Source organism: Ctenopharyngodon idella, chromosome 23 (assembly GCF_019924925.1).
Source record: "Ctenopharyngodon idella isolate HZGC_01 chromosome 23, HZGC01, whole genome shotgun sequence".
Lineage (NCBI taxonomy): Eukaryota > Metazoa > Chordata > Actinopteri > Cypriniformes > Xenocyprididae > Ctenopharyngodon > Ctenopharyngodon idella.
The window spans coordinates 6,604,400-6,629,120 of NC_067242.1; the positions used below are offsets into that span (position 1 = coordinate 6,604,400).

General features: G+C 37.0%; 3 protein-coding genes across 5 annotated transcripts in view; 1 reads left to right on the forward strand and 2 right to left on the reverse strand.

The window, feature by feature from the left end:
* Positions 1-5,550, reverse strand: part of crygn2 (crystallin, gamma N2) — a 6,481-nt gene extending 931 nt beyond the window's left edge. The window contains exons 1-3 of the mRNA XM_051882052.1: positions 3,179-5,550; positions 1,986-2,409; positions 636-884 (exon numbers count right to left, since the gene is read on the reverse strand). Coding sequence (XP_051738012.1) covers positions 636-884; positions 1,986-2,123 — 387 coding nt within the window. The 5' untranslated portion in view covers positions 2,124-2,409; positions 3,179-5,550. The remainder of the gene's footprint in view (positions 1-635; positions 885-1,985; positions 2,410-3,178) is intronic.
* Positions 5,551-5,851: 301 nt separating this feature from the next.
* Positions 5,852-17,730, reverse strand: rheb (Ras homolog, mTORC1 binding). Of its 2 annotated transcripts, XM_051882051.1 has the most exons (8): positions 17,227-17,510; positions 12,801-12,872; positions 11,607-11,674; positions 11,185-11,267; positions 9,836-9,892; positions 9,492-9,539; positions 8,625-8,706; positions 5,852-6,615 (listed from the first exon to the last, which is right to left on the reverse strand). In XM_051882051.1, the coding sequence occupies exons 1-8, from the start codon at positions 17,276-17,278 to the stop codon at positions 6,523-6,525; spliced, it is 555 nt and encodes a 184-aa protein (XP_051738011.1). In that variant the 5' UTR covers positions 17,279-17,510; the 3' UTR covers positions 5,852-6,522. The 2 variants fall into 2 exon arrangements, with proteins under 2 accessions (XP_051738011.1, XP_051738010.1); XM_051882050.1 differs by lacking the exons at positions 5,852-6,615; positions 8,625-8,706; positions 9,492-9,539; ... (2 more) ...; positions 11,607-11,674; positions 12,801-12,872 and adding an exon at positions 12,881-16,388 and having other exon boundaries at positions 17,227-17,730.
* Positions 17,731-19,428: 1,698 nt separating this feature from the next.
* LOC127505984 (uncharacterized) overlaps positions 19,429-24,721 on the forward strand; it is a 49,113-nt gene continuing 43,820 nt past the window's right edge. The window contains exons 1-2 of one of the 2 annotated variants that reach the window (XM_051882043.1): positions 19,429-20,071; positions 20,221-20,295. In XM_051882043.1, the coding sequence (XP_051738003.1) occupies positions 19,673-20,071; positions 20,221-20,295 (474 nt within the window). In that variant the 5' untranslated portion in view covers positions 19,429-19,672. The remainder of the gene's footprint in view (positions 20,072-20,220; positions 20,296-24,721) is intronic. The other variant, XM_051882042.1, reaches the window with a different exon arrangement.

The window sequence follows — 24,721 nt, forward strand, 5'->3', positions numbered from 1 at the left end:
TGAAGCATGCATACGATGCACAGTATGCACATTTTCTGTATGCATGGAAAAACATTCTACATTTGTTAAAATATGCAATAAACAACAGAGCATATACTGCGTGAGATGCTGCATCCCATAATGCAATGCTCTCAGCTTCACTTTCCAATGAGGTCATGTGACAACGTTTATCATTGTATAATGTGTCTACTTCATGCACTAATTTTTAAACAATCATACTGTAATGTTGTCGATATATCTGAGATATATTTTCATGCATGGCCTCATTAATGTGTTGCATGAAATCGCATCATAATTATAGCATTAAGGCCCTTGTTAGTGTGTGTTATACTTAGGGTGCAGATTGATTTTGAGTATGCAAATTTTCTGTATACATAGAAATGTCGCATTTCTAAAATATGCAGTAAACAAAAGAGCATATTGCATGAGATGCTGCATCCCATAATGCAATGCTCTCAACAAATGAAGTGAGGTCATTTATGAGGAACCTTTAACATCCATGCATATAAGGTTCTTTATATTATTAAAACATTCTTTACACTAATAAAAATTGATTTTTTTTAAAGAACTGATCACTGAAAGGTTCTTTAGGGAACCAAAAATGGTTCTTCTATGAACAGCAGTGAATGTCTCACCATCCTGATGGGTTTGCAGGAGCCCATGTGATCGTTGTGGGAGTTCCAGCGCTGGAACTCGGGATATTCTCCGCGCTCCAGGATGTACTGCTGACCCTTGAAGTCGGGATGGTCGTAGCAGATCCAGGCGCCGCTCTCCACGCGGATGGAGTTCACCCTGTTCATGAAGCCGCGATCCTGGAAGTTATCGCAGTCGCCGTACACCTCCAGCCGCCTGCCGGTGAAGCAGCGGCCCTCGTAAAACACGATCTGAAACACGTAAAACAAATCAACACGTCATGAGGACCAGAATGTGCTTCAGATTATGATGATGATGTTCAAAACCTTCATTTTATGGGCTGGACAATAACCTATAAAGATGAATGAAGATTGAATGTTTTCCATTCCTGTGAAACATCTTAGAAACTGTTATCAAACTAAATATAAAATAATGTTACTAAAGTTAAAAAAATAATGCCAGAAACTCTCCAAACCAGGGTTATCATAGTTAAAAACCATAAAAAAAACATTTTCATTACTTGACATAAAATAAACTAAAATAAAATATACATATATATATATAAAAAAAACAAACATAAAACTTATTTTATTTCAACTAGTTTGCCAAGGCGAAGTTTCTCGTCTTCAGTTGAAGAAATGATGTTATAACTTAACAAAAAATAAAACTATAGACATATTTTTATAAAAATAATAAAAATATATTTTGTTGTGTTTTTATTAGTTTTTTTTAATAAAAAAAAACTAAAAACACAAAAATTCTAAAATTAAAAATTAAAATAAAAAATAAAAGCAATACAGACATAAAATTACTAAAATATTAAATAAAGTTAAAATGAAAAAATATAAAAATAAAACCGAATTCAAAATATTAAATAGTAAAACTTAATAAAAACTATATACACATAAAATACTAATACTAAAATTCTAACTAAAATTAAAATGTAAAAAATATAAAAATAAAATCTAATTTAAAATATTAACAAAAACTTAAAAACTATATAGACATATAAAAACTTATAAAAATGACAAAAACACACAACATTGCTAAAACTTTAACTAAAACTAAAATGAAAACAGAAAATACCAAAAATGAAATCTAATTCAAAATATTAACAAAAACTACAATAGTATATAAATGCCAGCAAAACTCAGACTGCTCCAAGCGCGCAGGGGCCTAAAATAAGGACAAACATCGGCCTAAATATTAACAAAGTCAAAGTAAATGCATAAAACTTCAGAAGGAAAGGGATTTAATGAAGATCCGTGAGTGCTGAAGATGTTTTCAGCTAAAGGCTGGATTCTGTGAGAAAGATGGTGGTTCTCTTGACTCGTGACCAATCAGATCCTTACCTTTCCAGAATACTGCGACATTTTCCACTGGATACTGTCCAAACTGACCCACACGTAAGAAAGTGTGACACTGGAAAAGTTGGACAGCCCAATATATACAGCCGGTCGCGTGCGGCCAGATATCGCGAGATCCGCCATACAAAGGTCACACAATGGAGGGCTTTAGGCTTCTGCTGATGGGACGCTTTCCCGCCGCTCACTGCTGATTCTGGGCTTTGACTCCAGGCCTTCAGTCGACGCCACAATAGATTTTGCTTCGCTCGACTTTGTGGGGCCATTTTGCAAATGCGAGGCTTGTGTTCACTCTAACTGCTCTCATGTCCCAGTGATTCACAACCGTACAATCCAGATGACATGAAACTATTCTTCATCTGAACTCGGGCTCGATCACATCTGAGGGTTTGAGGCGAGACCTTCTGAAGATCTGGAGAGTTTTAGATGGAAAACAAACAAGAATCACTCATATGTTCAAATCAAATTTGAATTGAACCAAAAAATGAATCAGTCAGAACATTTTTTTGTTTTTAGTTTGACTTGATAACAACCCTGAGAAACATTAAACTGCTTTTCTGAAGCAGAAACTGTCAGAGCTTGTTCTTTGAGTAAATAAGTTAGAAAAATCCAGAAACTAGCATCTGTCATTGTGTTATTGATTCACAGCTCAATACGGTTTTAATGAAACAGCCCTGCTGTCCTTTCTGATTCATTACAGCACATGTAAATTAGTTTTTAATCAGATCATCCTGTCTGGTCTTTATCTGCATCACAATATTAATCTTGTTCTGAATCACATTCATCTTGTTATACATTTATGAAGGATTGAAACTAACAAAAGTGTCACCAGAAATACAATATCTGGATCATTCCTTCTGAACCTGCTTAAATTACTGTAAAACAATAAATAAATATGATTCATTTAATCATACATCAGATTACCTGGTGTCAATTTAACTTATAATTCAATTATTTATCCAATGAGCAGGTTGATAAAGAGCTAAAGCTAATCATTGCTCAATTATACAAGACATCAACATGGAAGATAATTTTCATATTTTAAGCATCTTTTGAAATGTTGATATTATCAAACTAATTTGTGTCATTTGATTGAACAGGATTAATGTTTTTAGAGAGACACAAAACAACAAACATCACAAAACATCCCAAAATTCATCAAATCCATTGATAATACTTACTGATCATTCTGCAGTTTTCCCTCCAGGAAATGATGTGATGTCACTTCCTGGAGGATAACGTCATTCAGGAAGTGCTAGTTCATGGGATTTTGCAAAAGATGGGAATTGACATTGTGACACCAGAAAAAAAACTGTAAACCAATTATCAAACATGTTTAGTCTGAAACATTTTGATTAAAGATGAAAAATGAGAGAAAAAGCCTATCTGGAATATTACTGAATACAAAAAAGTTCATATTTGAAACTCTTCAGACATCTGATGAATGTCTCAGGACTGTTTTAATATTATATTTTAATATTTATTAATATGTTTTAATATATCCCTCCAAATTTCACAATCTTCACCCATTTAATCACAATTAAAGTTAAACTCGAATGTCTGAACAATCAAGAAACCCTTGTTATTAGCTAGCAACTTAAAGGTGCAATATGTAATATTTTCTGTCCGCTAGAGGTTGCTAGAGGTCTATTCAAAACAAAGGCGTAGCTTGATGACGGCAAGTTTGAGCGTGGAATCCTGGGACATGTGGTCTTCACCTCAATGGCCGGTGGAAAAGAATTGGGATAGGACTCAGGAAGAAATCATATTCATGGATGCGATTATTAACATTACTGTAGTATGAAGCTGAGTTAGGGTTAGGGTTAGTTAGACCGAGTGTTGTTGGAGCTGAACGAGGCCACTGAAGCGATTGCGCAACACACGCCGCGAGCAGCGGAACTTTTATTATGCCACAGTCGCCGGCGCTGCTTCCGCTTTTCCGGTCATGAGTATGAGGTAACACAGCTCTGTTTATCATATTAGATACATTTGAGTGTGTTGAAAATGTTATAACGTTACTCTGTGCGTTCACTCGGCAGCTGCTGTGAGACACTGTTACACACTGCAGTAAGATAGATCGATTTTAGAATATCATATTAAATGCTGGATGGCTTGTGTTGATAAATGGCATGCAATTAATTTTAAAATGTATTGTATGATGGAGAAAATGCTGTATTACTGTTACTAAAAATAAAGTTGCATCTGATTATGCTATGTTAGCTACTTCACAAAATAGTGTTGTTCTCTGAGGCATGGTAAAACGTGGTACTCTCGGAAAATCAAGAAAATTAGATTTAAACAATAAGCTATAACGTGTTGAGCTATATAACAACAATTAGTTTTCTGTCTATAAATATATCAAAACAGTTGTTCCCTTGCCTATTAACACATGTAAATATTAAAGCGTCTTTGGTGTTTCCATGGTTTCTACAAAATAAAACCAGAAACCGAGGGTAACGCGGGTATGACGCAATTGACAGGCGACTCCTCACGTCCCGGAGCCTTGGTTAAAACTGCAATTTTCTCACGATTTACAAATAGTTGGAAACATTTGGGAAATTGTAAGTACTTAAGTAAACAAAATATATAACACTGGCCTAGTGGTTTTTGGATATTTTACTGCAAAATTCTTACATATTGCACCTTTAATGCTTGTGCTAGCACCCATGAACAAGTTAAGTACTTGAGACTAAACAAGATTCAATGCCTCGATATACTCACGACCAAGTTCTTTTTTGTTCTTGGCTTAGAATTAAAAAGTTGGAAACACCTTTGCAGCGATATACCGTTAACGAATATCCCGACGCCGTCCACGCTGTCGAGAGCGACGGTTATATGAAAATATGTGCCGCGCAATTTTCTTTCAATAACAAACACAACAAAAATGACAGCGGTGAGAAATCAGCATTTAAAAAGCATCTGATCATCGTGGATATGTTTGCACAAGCTCTGCAATTCACCGGCATCATGTGGATGAGGTAAAATCACACCATGATTATAAGGTATGCCTATATTTATAGATCTGGCTATATACTAGTTTGAATTAAACCCTTTTCTTTGCATTACACTTACATTACTGTACAGAACGGCTCTTTAAGCATTATCCTGAAAATACAAGCATTCCTTTCATGTGTCATAGAACGGAAGAGAAGCCCACGGGAGCTCGTAAACGTCACATCCTTTTGATTTTCCCGGCAAAAACGTCCCGAGTCCTTCACATTAAAATCAGGGCTCTGGCTTCATTAGACAACCTAGAAAGTCGGGGAAGGTCTCGTTTTTTTTAGTTTCGTTACAAGCTGTTTACACATTGCCAATAAAAAAATACAATTAATACATGACAATTCTTACATATAACCCCTTTAAACATCATTTCACCTCCTTTCATTACTCTGATTTACTAAACAAACACTGCATTTACACCTTAATTTATTCCATTACTGCATCTACCTAATGATGACTGATTTCTACAAACATTTTGGTCTTTTTTCACTACAAAAACAAGTGAAATGAATAAGAGATTGTATTTTACTATATATATATATATATATATATATATATATATATATATATATATATATATATATATGCATTGTGATATTTTTTTCCCCACAACAAACATTCTACCTCACCAAATTTTCATTAGGCCTACTGTAATGTAAAACAGATTATTTAAACTGTAAAAAATACACATTTTAAATATATATTTGTTGCAATGTTTTTAATCTATACAATTTTTAATTTATCTAAAAAGTCTGTGTATTAAAATATTAATGATTAAGAAAATAAAAACACTCAATTTGAAACTGCATACTCATTTGTGTTATTGTGTAAATCACAGCAAGCGACTCCAGTGATAGTGAAACAAAATGCTGCGTTTAATGATTACAATCAAAAAAAGTCCAACAACATTCACTACTGAATGAATGCTGCCAACTTTATTGGCCATATTTACCTTTAAGAAACACGATATACAAATTCCAGAGGGTTTGGGACAGAGAGGAAGATGAGAGGTAGAGAAGAGCTGAATGGAGACATAAGGCTGAAGACGCAAAACGGACATGAAGCAGAGGGAGTCTGTGTGTTATTCATGTATGTCACAAAAAGATTCTGAATAAATAAAAGAAAAAAAATATTACAACTAAAAAATTAAAATAAAATGAAGTATAAAAAAGGTTTAAAAGAAAATGTCTATGCAGGAAAACAGGCAGTTAGCCACTTCAAGTAGAGGGATATCCCAGTGTCCAGTGCTGTGGTGCGGGCCGGGGCAGGAGGGCTCTGTAAACAGACTTTTCTAGCAAACATTTCATATTAAGTGTCTTTAACCCTGTTCAAATCAGTTAATCCTACAGCTAACCGAGTCTTAACCGTAAACTAGACCAAAACACAAAAGCACAGCTGCTCAGTGAACCCCAAACACCAGCCAGAAACAAACATGCTTGCTAGAAAAGTTTGTGCTGGTTCTCCGGTGGGCGGGGCAGACTGTGGGAGAGGGGGTGGGGTCAGGGTGGGAGGAGGGCGGGGTTATCTACATCATAGAGCAGGGCGTCCGGCCCTGTGGAGCACCACCATCCATCTTCTCTGCCTCCAGGATTATCCTCTTAAACACCTCCACCGCCGTCTGCAAACACACACAGTTTGAGTCATTCATATGCATGATGACATAACATAACTGGATAGAATTTATGATTTTACCACTAAAAAAAATAAGCCAAGAACTGATTTCGTATTTTAGACAAGAAATGAATGCATTATACAGTACATTGGGCATTATAAACTGATTGATTATTAAATCACATAATTGATGAAATTAGCTGCAGTTCTTCATCAACACCTCTAAAATAACACTGATTCTCCTGTGAGATGTGAGACATCCATCATGGACCGTGACTATCTGCTCCGTGAGAAACTGAAGGGAAAACCAACAGGGATGAAAACAGGAACTGTGATATTCAATTAACATCTTGTCCCATCTCACTACACATCTGCTGATAAACCAACAATGAAGTGCGATGGATGTGAGTGCACTCAAAATATATTTAGGCCTAAATTTAAGGTTTATGTATTTTAATCGTATAAACTAATAAACGTAATGTGATGTATATCTGTCACTCATCCATAAATGAAATGGGTCAGACTTCTGCACTCAACTATTTGCATCTATTTGATTTGATTTAAATAATCACATTTCTAAATGAATTTATTCAAACTGCTTAGAATTAGCATGAATCTGTTCACTGTGAAAATTAAAATTATTATAAGTTAGAAAAAATATGAACATGGTTAAAATATGGCTAGCTGCGGAACAAGCAATATTCAGTTAGTTCATATGTATGAGACTGAAACAAATTGGATTTATTGATGATAAATATATAAATTGTGTATTTAAAACACATTTAGTTTATTAGTGCTATTGCAGAAATCTGACCTGTTTCATATATGTAAGTCTGACAAATATGGATCATGTTAGGTTTATTTGTAATCCAAATGAATTTTTCAAAAACAAACAAAAATCTTAAAGGGGTCATGACATTTGAGAAATCAAATTTGCCTTGATCTTTTGACATATAAGAGGTCTTTATACTAATAAAACATCCTGCAAGTCTCAGAGCTTCGAACATCCTCCTCATTATAAACAAAGCATTTAATCAAGCTCCAAAGACGGCTCGTTTTGATATTGCAGGATCTGTGATGCCACATGGGCAAATACATTTGCATATGACTGCCTCCAGAGCAAGACATCAACCAATAGTTATACATCATCGCATCATAGGCCCCGCCCACTGGCATTAAGTATCTTAATGGCTGACATTTGCCTACACTAGATGTGAGCGTCACGTCAAACACAAATAGAAGTCATTATAATCACTGATGCTGTCTACACTGATACTGTATACAGATGTGTGTTCAGTTTCTGACATCTGCCGACAACAGGACAAATGGAAGAGTAAACAGAAGAGTAAAGAAACGTTTGCTTTAAACAGCTGGTTTGCGTCTCTGTACAGACTTCAGAAGGATCTCAGTGTCGGAAACAGTGGATGGTCTATTTTAATGCCGTCCCGGATCATGTCGGAGGTTTATATGTTTGTTCGGAGCATTTGACTGCAGATTGTTTTGTAACCAAGGCACAGTGTAATGGAGAGTTCGCAAAGAAAATTTTGTTGAAAGACGAAGCAGCTGACTGTATTGGATCTGACAGCAGCTGCATCACAACTATAAGTAAATGATTTCATAATGCTTTGTTTGTAAATGATGGTTTTCCATGTTTTTTTGTGCAAAAAATAAAAAAATCCATGTCATGACCCCTTTAAATATAGGCTTAAATATTTTTGGAGTTTGTGTGTTTTCAGGTACAAAACTACTGGAAGAGCATCTTGAGATCTGACATATGACAGGAGATTGAACAATAAGATGGACTGATGATGTTAGCCGAGACGGAAAGTAAATTCAGAGATGTTGTATACAAATACTGAATGTATGCAGACTGTTGGATCAAATGTTATTGACCATCAGAGAGTGTGATCAATGATCGTCTTCTGAGAGTAACACTGAAGTCTTCTGCAGATGCAGCACTTCCTAAGAAAACACTAGAGGTAGAGGAAGGAGGTCAGACAGGAAACGCATCATTACCTGATTCTCTTTGGCTGAGGACTCCATGAACGCTGCGTTCCACGATTCTGCCAAAGCTTTGCCTTCTTCACAACTGATGACACTGAGAGAGACACACGTGACGTCATTACAGCTTCAAATACAGGTTATACACTGAAGTCCACAATCTGGCACACAAATCTACACTCATTTTACCAGAAGAGAAACCTCTCTGAGATTAAAAAAAAATCACTTGTACAGGAGTTTTCATTAATAAGGCATGAACATGAAAGAATGACGGAACAGTAAGAGTTAAACCGGATCCCTGACGGAGACAGAAAGCTCAGAGGATCGATACACTGCAGATCACACACGAAACACGAGATACACACGGAAGCTGCATCATCAGCCTCTGCGTCAATGCATTTTATTTGCCTTTCTCTAATGTTTGTGTAGCATTCGGTTTCACTGCAGGAATAACCGACCCATCATCCTCCCTGAGGCTCAGATTACGCTCACATCCTTTACGAACACTAGTAAAGGATGTTGACAGCAGGTTTATTCCACCGCCTCAGATCCAGCTTCAACGAGGTGGAATTTACATGGATTACATCACATCCTGCAAACCTTTTCCTCTTTATTCCCGGTCACCTATTGTCTGAAATACTGTTCACAAGAGATCATATTTGTGGAAAAGCTCAATATAGCTCAATTATAGTTTTTTGCAGAAAGATTAATTTGCCTTCAATTTAGGTCACTGCCTCGGAGTCTGAACTGCAGGAACATGTGAAAGAGCTGAAGCACATCTATGAATCCATCATCATCATCATGTGACGTATCAGGAACAGAATATCACATGCTTTCATTAATCAAATGCTCTTAATGCAAAAATAGCCTGACGTGACGTACCGTTCCATGTGAAGGTCTTTCTTATTGCCCACCAGCATTATGGGTACTCTAGGAAAAGAGAGTTTAACACATGCAAATGTCATTTATTCTGTTGATAATTCAGTCAAAAAACTGACCACATTAATATTCTTTTAATACATTTTCCTGGTTTTATCATGAATGATTCTTCAAGATTAAGTATTCGTTCTTGTTAAATATCATGTTTTCCTCAGAATTTCATCACATTATGGAAGTAAACTGATTCATGTTGACTTTAATATACCACCAGCCTTAATTATCAACACACCTCCAGTCTGAACTTTGCAAATGCTGAATTAATAAATAAATAAAATAAACATACTTACTGTACTTTTCCCACCATATCCAACAATTTTTCATGGATAACTTTTACTACTTCAAAACTGCAAAGAAGAGGGAGATATGGATCAGAATTTGGAATTATGGCAGAGGATTTTAACCGACTTAATAATGAGAAAAATACAGGCAGAGGTGATTAATCACAGAAGAAAATCACTAAAATATCTAGTGGTTTATTGCATCATTCATCAAGACCTGCTTATGAGTTCAAACTAGATTGTGGCATAAACACCATCATCCTCCTGAAACATTATTCATAAAACATTCATAAAGTCATGGAACGACTCTTGACAAAGTTATTAGAGTCACATCATGTCCTTGGGCTCGATTTAGACACTTTATAATGAAGGACAAATTCATTTACATATTCAGATTTTTTAAAACACAAAGACCATCAGCACTGCTTCACTATTTTGGGAAAAATATATAATTGCAATTTTTTGGCTGCACAATTGGCCCAAAAAATTTGATTATAAATCAATATGGCCATAAAAAAATTTATTATTGCTACTAAACAAAGTATAAAAAAAACTACTAAATAATATGAAAGTAAGAAATATTACTATTGCAATATTTCACTGTACAAAATAAAAGTAAAATAAAATAATTTCACAACTGTAAAATTAAAATACGAATATTTTTGTCTATCTTAACTCAATTTCAAACATTAAACCATCAGACTTTTATTTTGATGGAAAAATCACAGGAGCCCTTAAACTTCTTTTTTGTTGATAAGCCTTTCTCTTCACTCTGAAACATGCAGCAAATATATTTATTTAATTGAATTGTAGACTTTGCAAATTGATAATTGCATATATATATATATATATTTTTTTTCACTAATCATGCAGCACTACTTCATAATATTAAGGCTGGATGGTTATATTTTATAACTGGTTAAAGGGTGTAACACAAAGAGAGACTGATATTATAATTTAATTAACATCATCAAACATCCGGAGATGAAGACGAAAATATTGGCATTACAGTACAGAATGACTCTTTCAGCATTATCATGAACATTATAAGAATTCATTTCATGTCACTGAACAGAAGAGAGGCTCTCGGGAAGGAGTGTAAACATCACATCCTTTTGATTTTCCCGGCAAAAACTTCCTTCACATAAAAACAAACAAACAATCAGTCTACATGCTCTCATAGACAACCTAGGAATTTGGGGAAGTTTCGTTCCAAGCTGTTCACATATTGTCAATCAAAAAGCAATTAATACATGAACATTTTTACGTATAGTCCCTTTAAGCAGAGACACATCCTTTAGGAATCAGTCCCAAAGATGTTCATCTCAGTGGAGTTTAAAAACCATCTGCGCTCTTACCTTTTATTTGATGTGACTGAATACACCAGAATGTAACCGTTGATGTCTATGGAGTAGGTCTGAGGGAAAATTGAGTATTCGTCCTGAAAGAGGAAAACACACTTCAGAGATGATGCATTAAAAAAATAAATGATGATTCATGATGTTGAAGTGTATATTTACATACTATTATAGTATTTATTAATATTATGAATTGGCTTTTAGTTTTAATTTTAATTTAAGTTTAAATAATATTAGTGATTTACCATAGTTCTATTTAGCTTTATTTTTTATTTCAGTTGTAGTACTTCAACTGAAACAAATTTTATCTCAGTTAATTGCCAAGGCAACATTTTTTAATTTTAATTATGTTTTCCTGGTACTGTTTTACTGAACTCGGCTGGTTTAGTTGTAAAGTCGTGTGTGAGTAAAGCCGCTCTCACCTGTCCAGCTGTGTCGACTAGCTGCAGGTGATACTCCTGACCGTTCACTGTGATCATTTTCGTAAACGCTGCAGAGAGAAATAAAACACCAGATGAGAGAAAGCTTGCAGACATCAGCAGATACAATCAATACACCAACATTAATCACACACAAGCCCTATAAACATACATAAACTAAAAGTTTGGGGTCTGTGAGATTTTTTATTGTTTTGAAAGAGTCTCTTCTGCTGCCTTTATATAATCAAAAATACAGGAAAAAATATGAAATATTTTTACAATTTAAAATAGCTGATTTCTATGTGAATATATTGTAAACTGTAATTTATTTCAGTGATCAAAGCTGAATTTTCAGCATCATTACTCCAGTCTTCAGTGTCACATGACCCTTCAAAAATCATTCTAATATGATGATTTGCTGCTCAAGAAACATTTATGATTATCAATGTTGAAAAAGTATACAAATATTAATATCTTTAAAAAATGAAATTGTTTCACGGAAAGAGTTTTTGCAATTAAAATAATGTCTCTGACCCTCATCTCTGTGAAAGCCACACCCACATAACTCAAGCCCCGCCTCCATGAGTCCACTCAAACTACTGTTCCACAACTGCATTATGAAACGCCCCTTTAAAAATATCTCATCATAATCTAATAAGACAACATCTGGTCTACTTAAAGCGGCTCTTCAAAGTCACAGTGACCGAGAGCAGAAGCAGCTCATGCTGACTGGATCTCCACTGCGTCTGCAATCAGCAGCAAAAACGCTGATGCTGCTGGAGTCACATGCATTTGCATCTATACTGCACAACAAAATATGACACACATACACATGGCTTTCCTCCAGAGTTTACATCTCCCTGCCAACAGCTCTCTGTCATACAGCCAGATGAGGAGAATGAAGAAAAACAGTGTTTACTTACACACACACACACACACACACAGGACAGGAGGTCAACATACGGTCAATACATTCAGTTTACGAACAAGCAAACAGACAAACACCATGTCCAAACTAGACCAGATGCAACAAGCCATAAAAGGTAAATCATAGTTTTAGTCCAAATCAACCACCATGTGTGTGTTTTATATACAGTATATACCATCTATGGTCATTTCTCACTTCACAGAGTGAATTTCAATTCCCAGCCCTACATTATTATTATGATGCAGTTGTTTGTGATTTGATTGACTTACTGTTTTCAATAGTGGGGTCGTAGGAGTCGACAAACTGGCCTTCCACAAATTGTATTGTCAAGGAAGATTTTCCTGAAAACACAGAAACACAAAGTCAAAAAGCGTGAAAGATGATCTGTACCTCCAGATTACAAGAGAATGAACGTGAACTTCACACTAGTAACATGCATTAACACATTACATACATGTACAGCGTAGTTTTCTTCAGTTATGCAATGCATGACCAGCTCACAGGACATGCTGAAGAGATTTACACAATCATGCAGAAATCATTATCATAATGCCAAATGAAACTATTCATATCTCACAAACACATATCTTAAAACAGTAGATCAAGAAAATGTCAAACATCTCAACAAGCTTCTGTTTCTATACGCAAAAAATTATTTATCCTTTTGAATTTGGGTTGAAACGTGACCTAGACGGTTCTTGACTGGTTTCATGTGATTCTCTCTGTGATTAAACACAGACATTCCCATTCAAAAGAGCATTTGTGATGAAACTGCCATAGTGGTAGTAACGCAGGACAATCACACACACACACAGAATGAGTGTGTGGGCAGATTTGCCCTGCAGCCTGTTGCTATAACAACGGCGAGTTCCTCTCTGCATCCAGCATTTGTTAATGCGAGCTCTCATTCACAGGGAAAAGCCCACAGGAACATCGGGACATTCCGGAATGGAAGTGCAGCTCTTTGAAGGACAGAAGTGTGTTTGATCATTCAAACGGAACGTCCAAACATGTTCTGACTAGAGATGCAACAGGAGAATCTTCAATGAAAAGAAAGAAAAAATTATTTTATCCATCAGGAATAAACTGGATTGTGAAATGCGGACGTTCCTAAAGTCATTCCACTCAACAGCTAATGGGGAAAGACCAAAGGCAAAGCCTCCAAAAATGTAACAAGTTTGTCAGTGTTACAGTTAGATAAGATTCCAAATTAGAAATAAAATGTAACAATTGTGTGTGTCTTCAGCTCACATGATACAAAATAACAGCCTCTCACATTCTAAAGTAACAAACAGACGAAAAAGGTGATTGGCTCTTTAAAAAGTAAGGCGGGGCTACAGCCACCATATTAGGGGTTATGACTTTTATCAATATTTTTACGAGTGAATTGTTGCATTTAAATTAGGGCTGTCAACGTTAACGCACGTGAATAATTCAAAATCTTTAATGTGTTAAAATAATGAGATAATGAAAATGCCATCTAAAAAATAAGTCCTTCAAGATTTATCCTTATGTCATCCTTAAGTGACGGATAACATCAACAGAAAATAGAAACTCGTTTCAGAGACTGATAAAAACCGAACATTTATTATATATACATATATGCCGTCAAGGGGTGGGGTGTACTGTAAATGTTAAAACTTAATAAAAAAATAATCTTAAAAAAAAAACAAAAAAAAACGAACATTTATTTTCATTATAATAATGTCACTTCTGTATCATTCACAATAAGACCAGGAATATAAATTAACTTTTAAACAAACAGTCAATATCTATTCCATCTGTTTTTTTTTTTTTTTTTTTTTTAGCTGTTCATTACAAGCATTTCTCTATGTTAAAGCCATTAGAGAGCAGCAGCCCTGAATCCCTCCATTTTAATGGAAGCGCATCGGATTTCAAGCATCCTTCCTCATCAGCTCTATAAATAGACACTGAAACAGGAGCAAACGCATCAGGAACATATAGTTCCGATCGGCTGGCTCGTGACCCCGCAAACAAAGCCCAGATGTGGGCGGACGGCATTTAGTCAGTGACCAGTGAAGTGGACACGCAGAGATCCTCCACAATCTGGAAGCGCTTACATCTGTAATGAGAGCAGGAATACTGTACAATTCCTACACGAGACGGATTTAAAGACTTTCTACTCAAAAAGAAATTAAACTGCTTTTGGAAATCACAAAATAGAGAGCTTATGGATGGTTTAATCAAACTGCAGAGACTTGAGTGCATCTTTAGAATCAAACTTGAAGGTTTTCATTAGCATTGACTAGTGAAGGTTACGGCACTGCCATATAGTGAGCTGAAAACCAGAACTGACAAACGCAGAACTGACGGCTGAATCGAGCTGAAACTGGAGGTCAAAACATACGTCATGTTATCTAAAGTTCACATGCATCTGCCATACTGAGGCCTGAAATGAACCTGATGAGAGCTGACAGCTTCATTACATCATCAGACACAAAACATACATTTATTTGTCCTGCATGCTTTCATGAAACATTTTCAATACAGGTCCAATTAAGGTCTACATAAGATGTTGTGAAGTTGTCAGAAGTTGTGGTGATGGATGGATGGATGGATAAATGGGTGGGTGGATGGATGGATAATGGGTGGATGGATAAGTGGACGGATGGATGGATGAATGGATGAGTGGACGGATAGATTGATGGGTGGATAAATGAATAATGGATGGATGTATGGGTGGATAATGGGTGGATGGATGGTGGATGAATTGATGGGTGGGTGGACGGATGGATGGATGGCTGGATGAATGGATGGATGGATGGATAAGTGGATGGATGGATGGCTGGATAGATTGATAATGAATGGATGGACAGATGGATGGACAGATGGGTGGATTGATGTGGATGAATTGACGGGATGGATGGTGGGGAGGATAGATGGGTGGATAATGGGTGGATAGATGGTGGATGGATGAGTGGACGGATGGATGGATGGCTGGATGAATGGATGGGTGGATAGATGGTGGATGAATTGATGGGTGGATGGATGAGTGGACGGATGGATGGATGGATGGATAGATGGGTGGATAATGGGTGAATGGATGGTGGATGGATGAGTAGACGGATGGATGGATGGCTGGATGAATAGATGGTTGGATGGATGAGTGGAGGGATGGGTGAATGGATAAGTGGACAGATAGATGGATGGGTGGATGGATATATGGGTGGATGGATGAGTGGATGGATGGATGAGTTGACGGATGGATGTATAGTTGGATGGACTGATGGATGGACGGATGTATGGGTGGGTGGACGGATGGATGTATGGGTGGATGGATGAGTGGACGGATAGATGAGTGGAGGATTGGATGTATAGTTGGATGGACTGATGGATGTATAGTTGGATGGACTGATGGACGGATGGATGTATGGGTGGGTGGACAGATGGATGGATGGGTGGACGGATGGATGCATGTATGATGCACCAAAATTCTGGCAACCAAAAATATTCAGCCAGGAAAACAAGAAAAACAAAACAGTTCAATTTGTGCTTCTCCAAACAAAAATGATGTTAATTTGTTTCACAACAACTGATTTAATTTATTACCTGAAAAAATGACATCCTGAACAGCATTAAGAGTTCAATTATCCAAATTTTATTACCAAATTTTAAGTTCAGCTTAATCTTTTTGTTGAATCACTAATTTATATATTAGTAAAAATGATTTGGGAAAACAAGTTGAAACTGAATGCAGTGAAGACAAAGAATGCATGCTAAGGTTTGATCACGATCACATGAAACCAGCATGACTGTATGACAGGAACTGTTCCCAAAGGCTGGAGTCAGCTCGAGTGTGTCCTGATGTGATGTTCGCATGTTCTCTCAACTGTGATCTGCAAGGAATCGTCACACACATCAGCACACACATGTTCTGTGTAAACGTTTTATTGCAGAGAGAATAAATCTGCTCTAAATGACCACGACTCAATAAAATCGACCAGATCACGATCCAACTCAAGTGGGAAGTTTGACATTTGGAGTCACTGCACAGATCCATGAGCATCAGTACATCATCATGAATGTCAAGCTCCAAAATAGACAAAATAAGTCTTCTGAACTCACATAATAACTTCAAGTTATCAAGCTATTTCCACTGAAAACCTTCCCCTCCAATTAAACTCTTAATCTCCAATTGGGAGTTCACATTCAATTCAGATTGGATACTGCAAAACCTCTCATTTTTAATCTGACCATCAATTCAAATGAGATCTGAGAGCTATATTTAGTGGTCTCTGGCATCTATATAGATAACATGAAGCTACTATAAATGAATGCAGGCCTCTGTGAGGTGCTGACATATGCATTCATGATATGAAGAATGAAAATGCATGAATTATAATAAGGCAGTATAAGCACTTTGACACTGAACTGAGGCCTGCATGCATCTGCAGAACAGCATTCACACTGCGTTAATCGTAAAGACAATGCGAATGAAGTTTGGGATTAGATGCACGAGGGTGTAGGGTGTGTTATATTATATGTCACAAAGCATGCTTTCTTCAGCTCGTGCTTAAATGCATGCGGATGCAGCACGCGCATGGGGTGACATTCAGCTCACGAGAGCACGCACGAATCTCATGCATGCGGGGAAATATCAAAAGCTGATGCGAACGATACACAAAACGCAAAGCAGATGCTACGCAGTGCACGCGGGCCGCGCGAGCCACTTACCGACGGATCTGTAGCCCAGGACGGCGATCTTGCGCGATTTCGGCTGCGGCATCTTTATTTATTCCCTACCACATCAATATCCACATGTAAGAGGGCTTGTCCTGTCTCGAACAAACGAAATCACATGGATTTGATCCGGTACTGCGTTACAGCGGTCTGAAGCTTGAATGGGAATAAAGTAATTACTCCGTTCCGGCGAATAAAGCGATATTTTTGATAAATTACGAGGAAAGTCTCAGACTCTGCGTCACTGCCCACCGCAAGCCTGCGTTAATTATGCAAGAATGAGCGCGCTGGATTGGTTGAGCCCGCCCTGAGAGGCGGGACGCGTCGGTGTTAATCGCACAATCATTGGCTCAGCGGGTCTCAACGATTCTATATGTGCGAATGTGATTGGATGGCTACAGTTGTCAATGATGAGACGCCAGATTAAACACAGACATGCGTTTTACAATTTTCAGATTTGAAAAGAAGTGCAGAACTAATTTTACATGACATTACATGAATTTTATGTGCCACTGGTGTTGGATTGTTTTAACTATACTTTATATTTCCATCATTATATATCTGAATGTATAGGATACATGATCAAACTCAGTTTTTAAAGATGGAAATCATACATAAACCACAATGAACTGAACATAGGGCTGAATAATTTCTCACTTTGAGTTGATGTTAAGTTTTATCTGCACAAACTTCTAAAATAAAGTATGGCCATTTAAATCTGTGCTTTTTATTTCTCAAATAAAAATGTCATTTCAAATATCATTTTAACTGGTAATTTATGTACTTTATTCTTCAATCCATTTTCATCATTTTTGGTGGGGAAACAACAGCACAAACATCAGTAAGGATCAGTATTATCATTGGATGACTTTTTTTTTTTTTTTTACTTTTTAGTGGTTCTTTAGGTTGATGTACTCATATAAGATAACTACTTCACTGAGACTCACTATAAATCTTTATGAACACCCAGTTTATTAAATATGTGCATTACACGTGCATTAAATAATTAGGTCTAATGAAGTTATGTCTGACCTTAAATCTTACAGCAGATTTGTCTGAAGTTTAATAATGAAAAGACTTAAAATTACAACACAAACTTATTTCATTTTTTCCAAGTTACAGAGTTGAAAAGATTCAGGAATAAGCATGTTTGAATTCTCAAAACTCCACCAAATTCATCTCCATGATATTTTAAGTATTTTGATCAAATGAATAGACCCATCATTAACAGTAGTTTGCCTTTGTGTTAAATGTCAGTCTCTGCTGCCCTCTTCTGGTCATTCAAATCTTCAAACAAACTTTAATTTCTTTATATTCCAAAACTGAGAAGAACCTACTCACTAATAATCAACTACCATTTCTTTTCAGTTTGTCTGTCTTTTCCTCCATCATTTTAATCATTTGCTTTCATGATGCTTGCTTCCAGTAATACATATAATGTGTGTAATGAAGTGCACAAGTGCATCATTTGGGACAGGAAATATGGAGAAATTGATTAAATAGCATTCTTTTTTATAGCCAAGTTTCCATCCAGTTTTTGCACTGACTGACAAAGTGAATATGTGTATTAGAGACTATAATGCACTAAGGACTGTTATTAGCACATGCATGCATGCTCTTGCTATCTAATAGTTAACTCCAAGAGATTTGAGTTAAATTTATGTATTTAGGTTTAATTATTTAACTTTATTCAGTTGAGTTTTAGATGCACAAATTTGAGCAGTGTTTAATTTAATTTGAAGTACATTCTAAAATACTTTATCTGGGGTACCCTGTTAAAACTGATACAGATGTTAAATGTGATTTCTGTGGGACTGAGAAAGATTTTTTTAACGGGATTTATAGCAAAATGTTTTGGGTCGACTTAGAAGACCTCCTCTGTAAATGTGCTTGAAAGTTGTTGTTTTTTAAAGACAAAAAAAAAAAAAATAGCACCAAATGTGGCCTTAATCTTTGTTTGATAATAGTGAAATACCATATACATAAACAGAAATGGGCTAAAGAAAATCCATCTTTTTGTTATTTCATATAGATATGAAACGTTAAAATGCTTTGTGAATTACTTTTTAGATTAAAAATGTACACGCCCCTCATTTTTAAGAGTTGCTCGTAAGATTTTTGGCCCTAAGATTTTCTTTCCTGTAAATACGGCCCATGTTGATCTGTTTCAACACACCCACGTGATCAGAAACTCCACCCTCATACAACATTCACCAGGAAGAGACTATGCTTATTTGTTAACCTTTCGGTCATGACTATTTCTTATAACTTATATATTTTCTCTCTTAAGAGAAGAAGAAAAGAAAAAGGAATCAGCGATCGATGAAGAACATTTTCTCCAAGGATTTATGAGTAGACAGTGGATCTTTGTGATTCTCGTGGTTGTTTTTGAAACCATAGTTCACAAGTGAAAGTAAAGTTTAGATCTCTGGAGCTCAAAATGGCTTCACTGCATGTATCTCCAGAAGGACTTTCTTGTCCTGTGTGCTCTGAAATCTTCAAGTCTCCTGTTCTTCTGTCATGTAGTCACAGTGTCTGTGAAGAGTGTCTTCAACAGTTCTGGAGAACCACCAAAACTCAGGAGTGTCCTGTCTGCAGGAGAAGATCCTCAAGAGAGTTTCTTCCTCCTAATCTGGCGTTAAAAAACGCATGTGAGTCGTTAGAGGAGAGAAATGAGAGCCGTTCATCAGGGTCTGAGGAGATCTGCAGTTTACACAATGAAAAACTCAAACTCTTCTGTCTGGAGGACAAACAGCCTGTGTGTGTAGTGTGCAGAGATTCACTGAAACACGCCAATCACACATTCAGACCCATCAGTGAAGTTGGTCCATCATATAAGGTAAGAAATATTTATTTCTGAGGATTATAGCTTGTCATAAATATACAAATGTCTCAGTACCATTTTGTTTATACTGTGTACTAGGCCTACTTACATGAGCATATTACAGAAATTTCTGGTGTCTTATAGATTTTCACTTTAAATTTTAGGATGAACTGAAGTCCTTAAAAGAGAATTTTAAACTCAAAGAAAACATTAAAGGAGAGTTTTTTCAACACAACAAGGTGAGAATTGATTCTTTTGACATATTCACAAATATAATTAGAACAGCTTAACCCTCAGGTTGTGTTTGGGTCATTTTGACCTGGAGAGGTTTTTCCCGTACCCAAAAATGCTAGTTAATGGTATTGCATTGGCCTAAAATTTACTTACCCAGAGTCTAACAACTTCCAAAAAATTATGCTACATTATCACTAAATATTGGATTCAATCTTTTTTTTCAGCTTGTTTTCTTTCTATTGGGACAGGTTTTGTATTTATTTTTGAAACTGATTGATTGTAGGCCTCATTGATGTGAGCTCAAAAATGACCACCCTTTGAAAATGAAGTGAAGTGAAGTGACATGTGGCCAAGTATGGTGACCCATACTCGGAATTTGTACTCTGCATTTAACCCATCCAAGTGCACACACACAGCAGTGAACACACACACACCCGGAGCAGTGGGCAGCCAATGCTGCGGCGCCCGGGGAGCAGTTGGGGGTACGGTGCCTTGCTCAAGGGTCTCACCTCAGTCGTGGTATTGAGGGTGGAGAGAGCGCTGGACATTCACTCCCCTCACCGACAATCCCTGCTGGACCTGAGACTCGAACCCATGACCTTTGGGTTACAAGTCTGACTCTCTATCTATTCAGGAGCATGATCATCATGTTCATGTTCACATATGTACGTGGGCTTGCAAAAATAAAGGCCTCGGACCTGTGCATGTGTGGATACATGCATACTCATGCATCCATGCACATACACACACGTTCATGTACATAAACTAACTTTAGAGTATTACAGGCTTTCTTCTGCACAGAGATGAACTTTATCCTCAAATCAGTGAGGCTCAGATCAGTGAGGCCTACGATCAATCGGTTTCAAAAATGAATACAAAACCTGTCCTAATTTAAAGAAAACAAGTTGACAAAAAGATTGAATCCAATATTTGGTAATAAAATAGCGTAACAAGTGATTTATAAGTTACTTTTCTGCAGGTCAGTCAGTTTTTGACCTGGGAACACCACAAGTGTGATTTTGTGCCATTTTGTAATAAATAAAAACAACATTAAAGCACACTAGTGTGATAAAATTGACAAAATTATCCACAAGTAAGGCTTTTTTTCACTCAAAAGCTCATAAGCTCAGATGAATAAGGCCTATAAATGATCCATTCCAAAAATAAATACAAAACCTGTCCTAATTGAAAAAAAAAATAAGTTGACAAAAAGATCCAATATTTGGTCATAAGGTAGCATAATGAGAGATTTATAAACAATTTTTTGCAAGCCGGTCATTTTTGACCGGGAACATAGGGTTTTCAATACAGCACAAGGGTTAATTGATTTATATGATAAATTACATGCAGCCGTTCTCAGGGGATGTTTAATTTCAGGTTTTTCTGAGTCAACTCCAACTCCAGACTCCCACTGTTGGAGTCAATGGAATCGAGTCCATTTACTTTACATCAAAATCAGGTCAGGAATAATACAAGATTGCAGTCGTTGTTACACAATTATTTTTCCCCGATGCAATTGCACAGCGCTTTTAGCATGACTGTCCTAATTAGTCCAATAAGGCATAGCTTTACTTTGACTTATACTACAGGGCTGTTGAATGCTGGATGTTGAATGAATCTGATTGATTGACAAACGTTCTAACTGTGCGTTCAGACCGCAGCAAAGACTATAGAATAACACAAGACGTGTCATTCGTATTGTTTTGAATGGGAGAAAGTGTAACGCGAAATATGGCGGAATAAGTCCCGCCTTCAAAATAAGAGCCAATCGCCGACTGGTAAAGTCATCGCTTCACTGCAGCGGCCGTTAGAAGCTCCGGTTTCTATAGAAACAGTCAGACGCGCGCCTTCGAAACGAGGCACAAGAGACGCGCATTTAGGTCTGCACATGCGCATTAGCTTGATCCAGCCTAAAAAATTCAGTTTTTTTTGTCATGATTCGAGCGTTTGGAAAAAAAAAAATGATGAGACAGTTGTTGTCAGATTGAATTGGTGATTTCAAATATGAAATTTAATCGAAAGCTTGGTGAACAGCTTTGGAGAATTTGATGTTTCCCCATTCAAAGAGATAGGAGCTGCACTTGCATGCCCGAGAGGCGTTTCAAAGATGGCCGCCGAGTGAAATGACTTGTCTTAAAGGGACTTTGGACCGCAGCCAGCGGGAGCGTCAAAGTAACCGGCAACCAATCGGAATGTAGAAGTCCTCCGCTTGAGAGGATTCCAGAGAACGCAGAGAACAAATTGCTTAGCTGGAGAAAATAATGAGAAATGTCATTAGGCTTAAATGTGTAGTCCATATAGCTATATATTTATATAGTAATAATATGTATCAGTGCTTCCCGCAGGTTTGAAATATAGGTACTTGCGGTGGTAGCCGGGTGGAAAATCCTCCTGTTACCCACGGCACGAAAAATATCTACTACATGTGACAAACAACAAATAATGTGTGACTTTGTTTAAAAAAAAAAAAAAAAAAAAAATGAAATTCATTTTGATACAGATTATGCTGTGTTTTGGGGGGATATGAAGTAGGCTACTTTTTTATCCATTTACCGCAAAATTCCTCAACTACACCATTTGTATGCATATGAAATATTACATTTTTATGAAAAAAAAAAACAGTTGATGATAATGATGATCAAAATTAAATAGGAGTTGTTTCTGGATATTGATCTAGGTTTTAGAGGCAGAATTCTGTCATCTGCTGGTTAGAGAAATCTGTAGAAAATACATTTTTAGTGTAATTACCATATACATCCAGCAGAGGACCCATTAATTTTTCTGGACGTGGCCAACTGCTCTTATAAATGCAATATGGAACAAACATGATCACGCACACACACACACACACACACACACGTGCGCGCACCAGGTCTTTGTCTGTGAAATATCCACCGCGTGTCTTTGCAGCACATGTGGAATTGTCAGTGGGAGTAAACAGTTCTCGCACACACTGAATGAGCAGGTACGAAACGCATAGAGTGAAGGGAGACTTCCCAATAGTTTGGGGCCGTTCACATGTCACGTCTTTTGTGCGCTCACGTTCGTTATTTTAAATGTAGATGCGGGACGAACGCTCTCAAATAGAGATCGAAAGCTCTGCCAAGATGGATGAACAGCTGATCATACCTGTACAGGGCGGGTTTTTTATTTCTCATCTCCATAAGTAGTAGTAATCTAGTATTAGAGCTAATGCAAGGTCTGGAAATCCATTTATCCTTTGCTGAAACTTCGTCTTCATGGAGAACGCAGCTCATGATTGCTTAGCAACGAGCGTTTTTGAAAAGAGGAGAAAGTGGCTCGGCTGGCGTTTTCCACGCGTTTTTAGATGCAAGATGTGAACGGCCTCTAAATCGAATGCAGATGGTTTCATTATCTTGGGCGGATAAAAAAAGTATAAGGGAATAAATACAATAAAAGCAAAAATGTGCCACCAAATATACTTGGGCAGCCGTTAATATACCTGGGCAGCCCGCCCAGGTGAAGTCTATGTGTGGGAAGCACTGTGTATATAGTAAATATATAGGCATACAGCTATGCAATTTCAGACATAGCATGCAAAAAATGTCAGACACCTTGGTTCACGCATCATTTTTCTCATTTATGCCCCTGTACACAAACAGGGACACACGTCATATATTATTGGGAAACCTGTCACGGCAATTATCCACCTCTCCTCCGTTTTATTTGTGCACTAATGTTTGGTCGGAACCAAAGTTTACACGACTGTGTTCTCTGGAATCCTCTCAAGCGAAGGACTTCTACATTCCGATTGGTTGCCACCGAACTGCATCATAGCTCAATACCATAAAGTTGACCTGACTTTCAACTCTCCTCGACCCCCACACCGTCCAAGACGTGCCGCGCTGCTGCTCGCCGGACACTCTCGCCGGTGGCGGTGTGGACATACAGTAAGATGTGCAATTTTTTTCGTGGAAATGCACGGCTAAAGTAGTTCTGGGCAGGTCTTGACTACATTACATGTCCATATCACTTTGCCAAATGATTTCAGTTATTTCAAAGGTTGTTACAGCCTACAACAGTAAAAGAACCCAAACCCACAAAGACACTGACCAATCAAATAAATATAGTAAACAAGGATAAAAATGACAAATTATTTTCATGTTTTTTGCCACAAAGTTACATTTTATTATGTACGGAAAGCACATAGGCCTACTATCTTTCTCCTTCTCTTTCAAACGCACACACGTACAGTATGGACACACGACTAGGGATGGGCGATATGGACTTGAGAGCCTCGTAAACACAAATATTGATCTAAAGTAAAATGTGCCCATCATCAAATAGGCTCCAATAATATACCTATTACATAAAAGAATAAAACAACAACAACAACAACAACAAAAAACAGTAAAAACTCAAACACCAGCCCTTCCCGAGATTGAAATGTTGCAGAAATACTTTTCTTCT

Excerpts from the sequence above, each read along its gene's own strand:
- rheb (XM_051882050.1), bottom strand. The coding sequence starts at position 15,968 with ATGCATCCATCCGTCCACCCATCCATCCATCTGTCCACCCACCCATAC.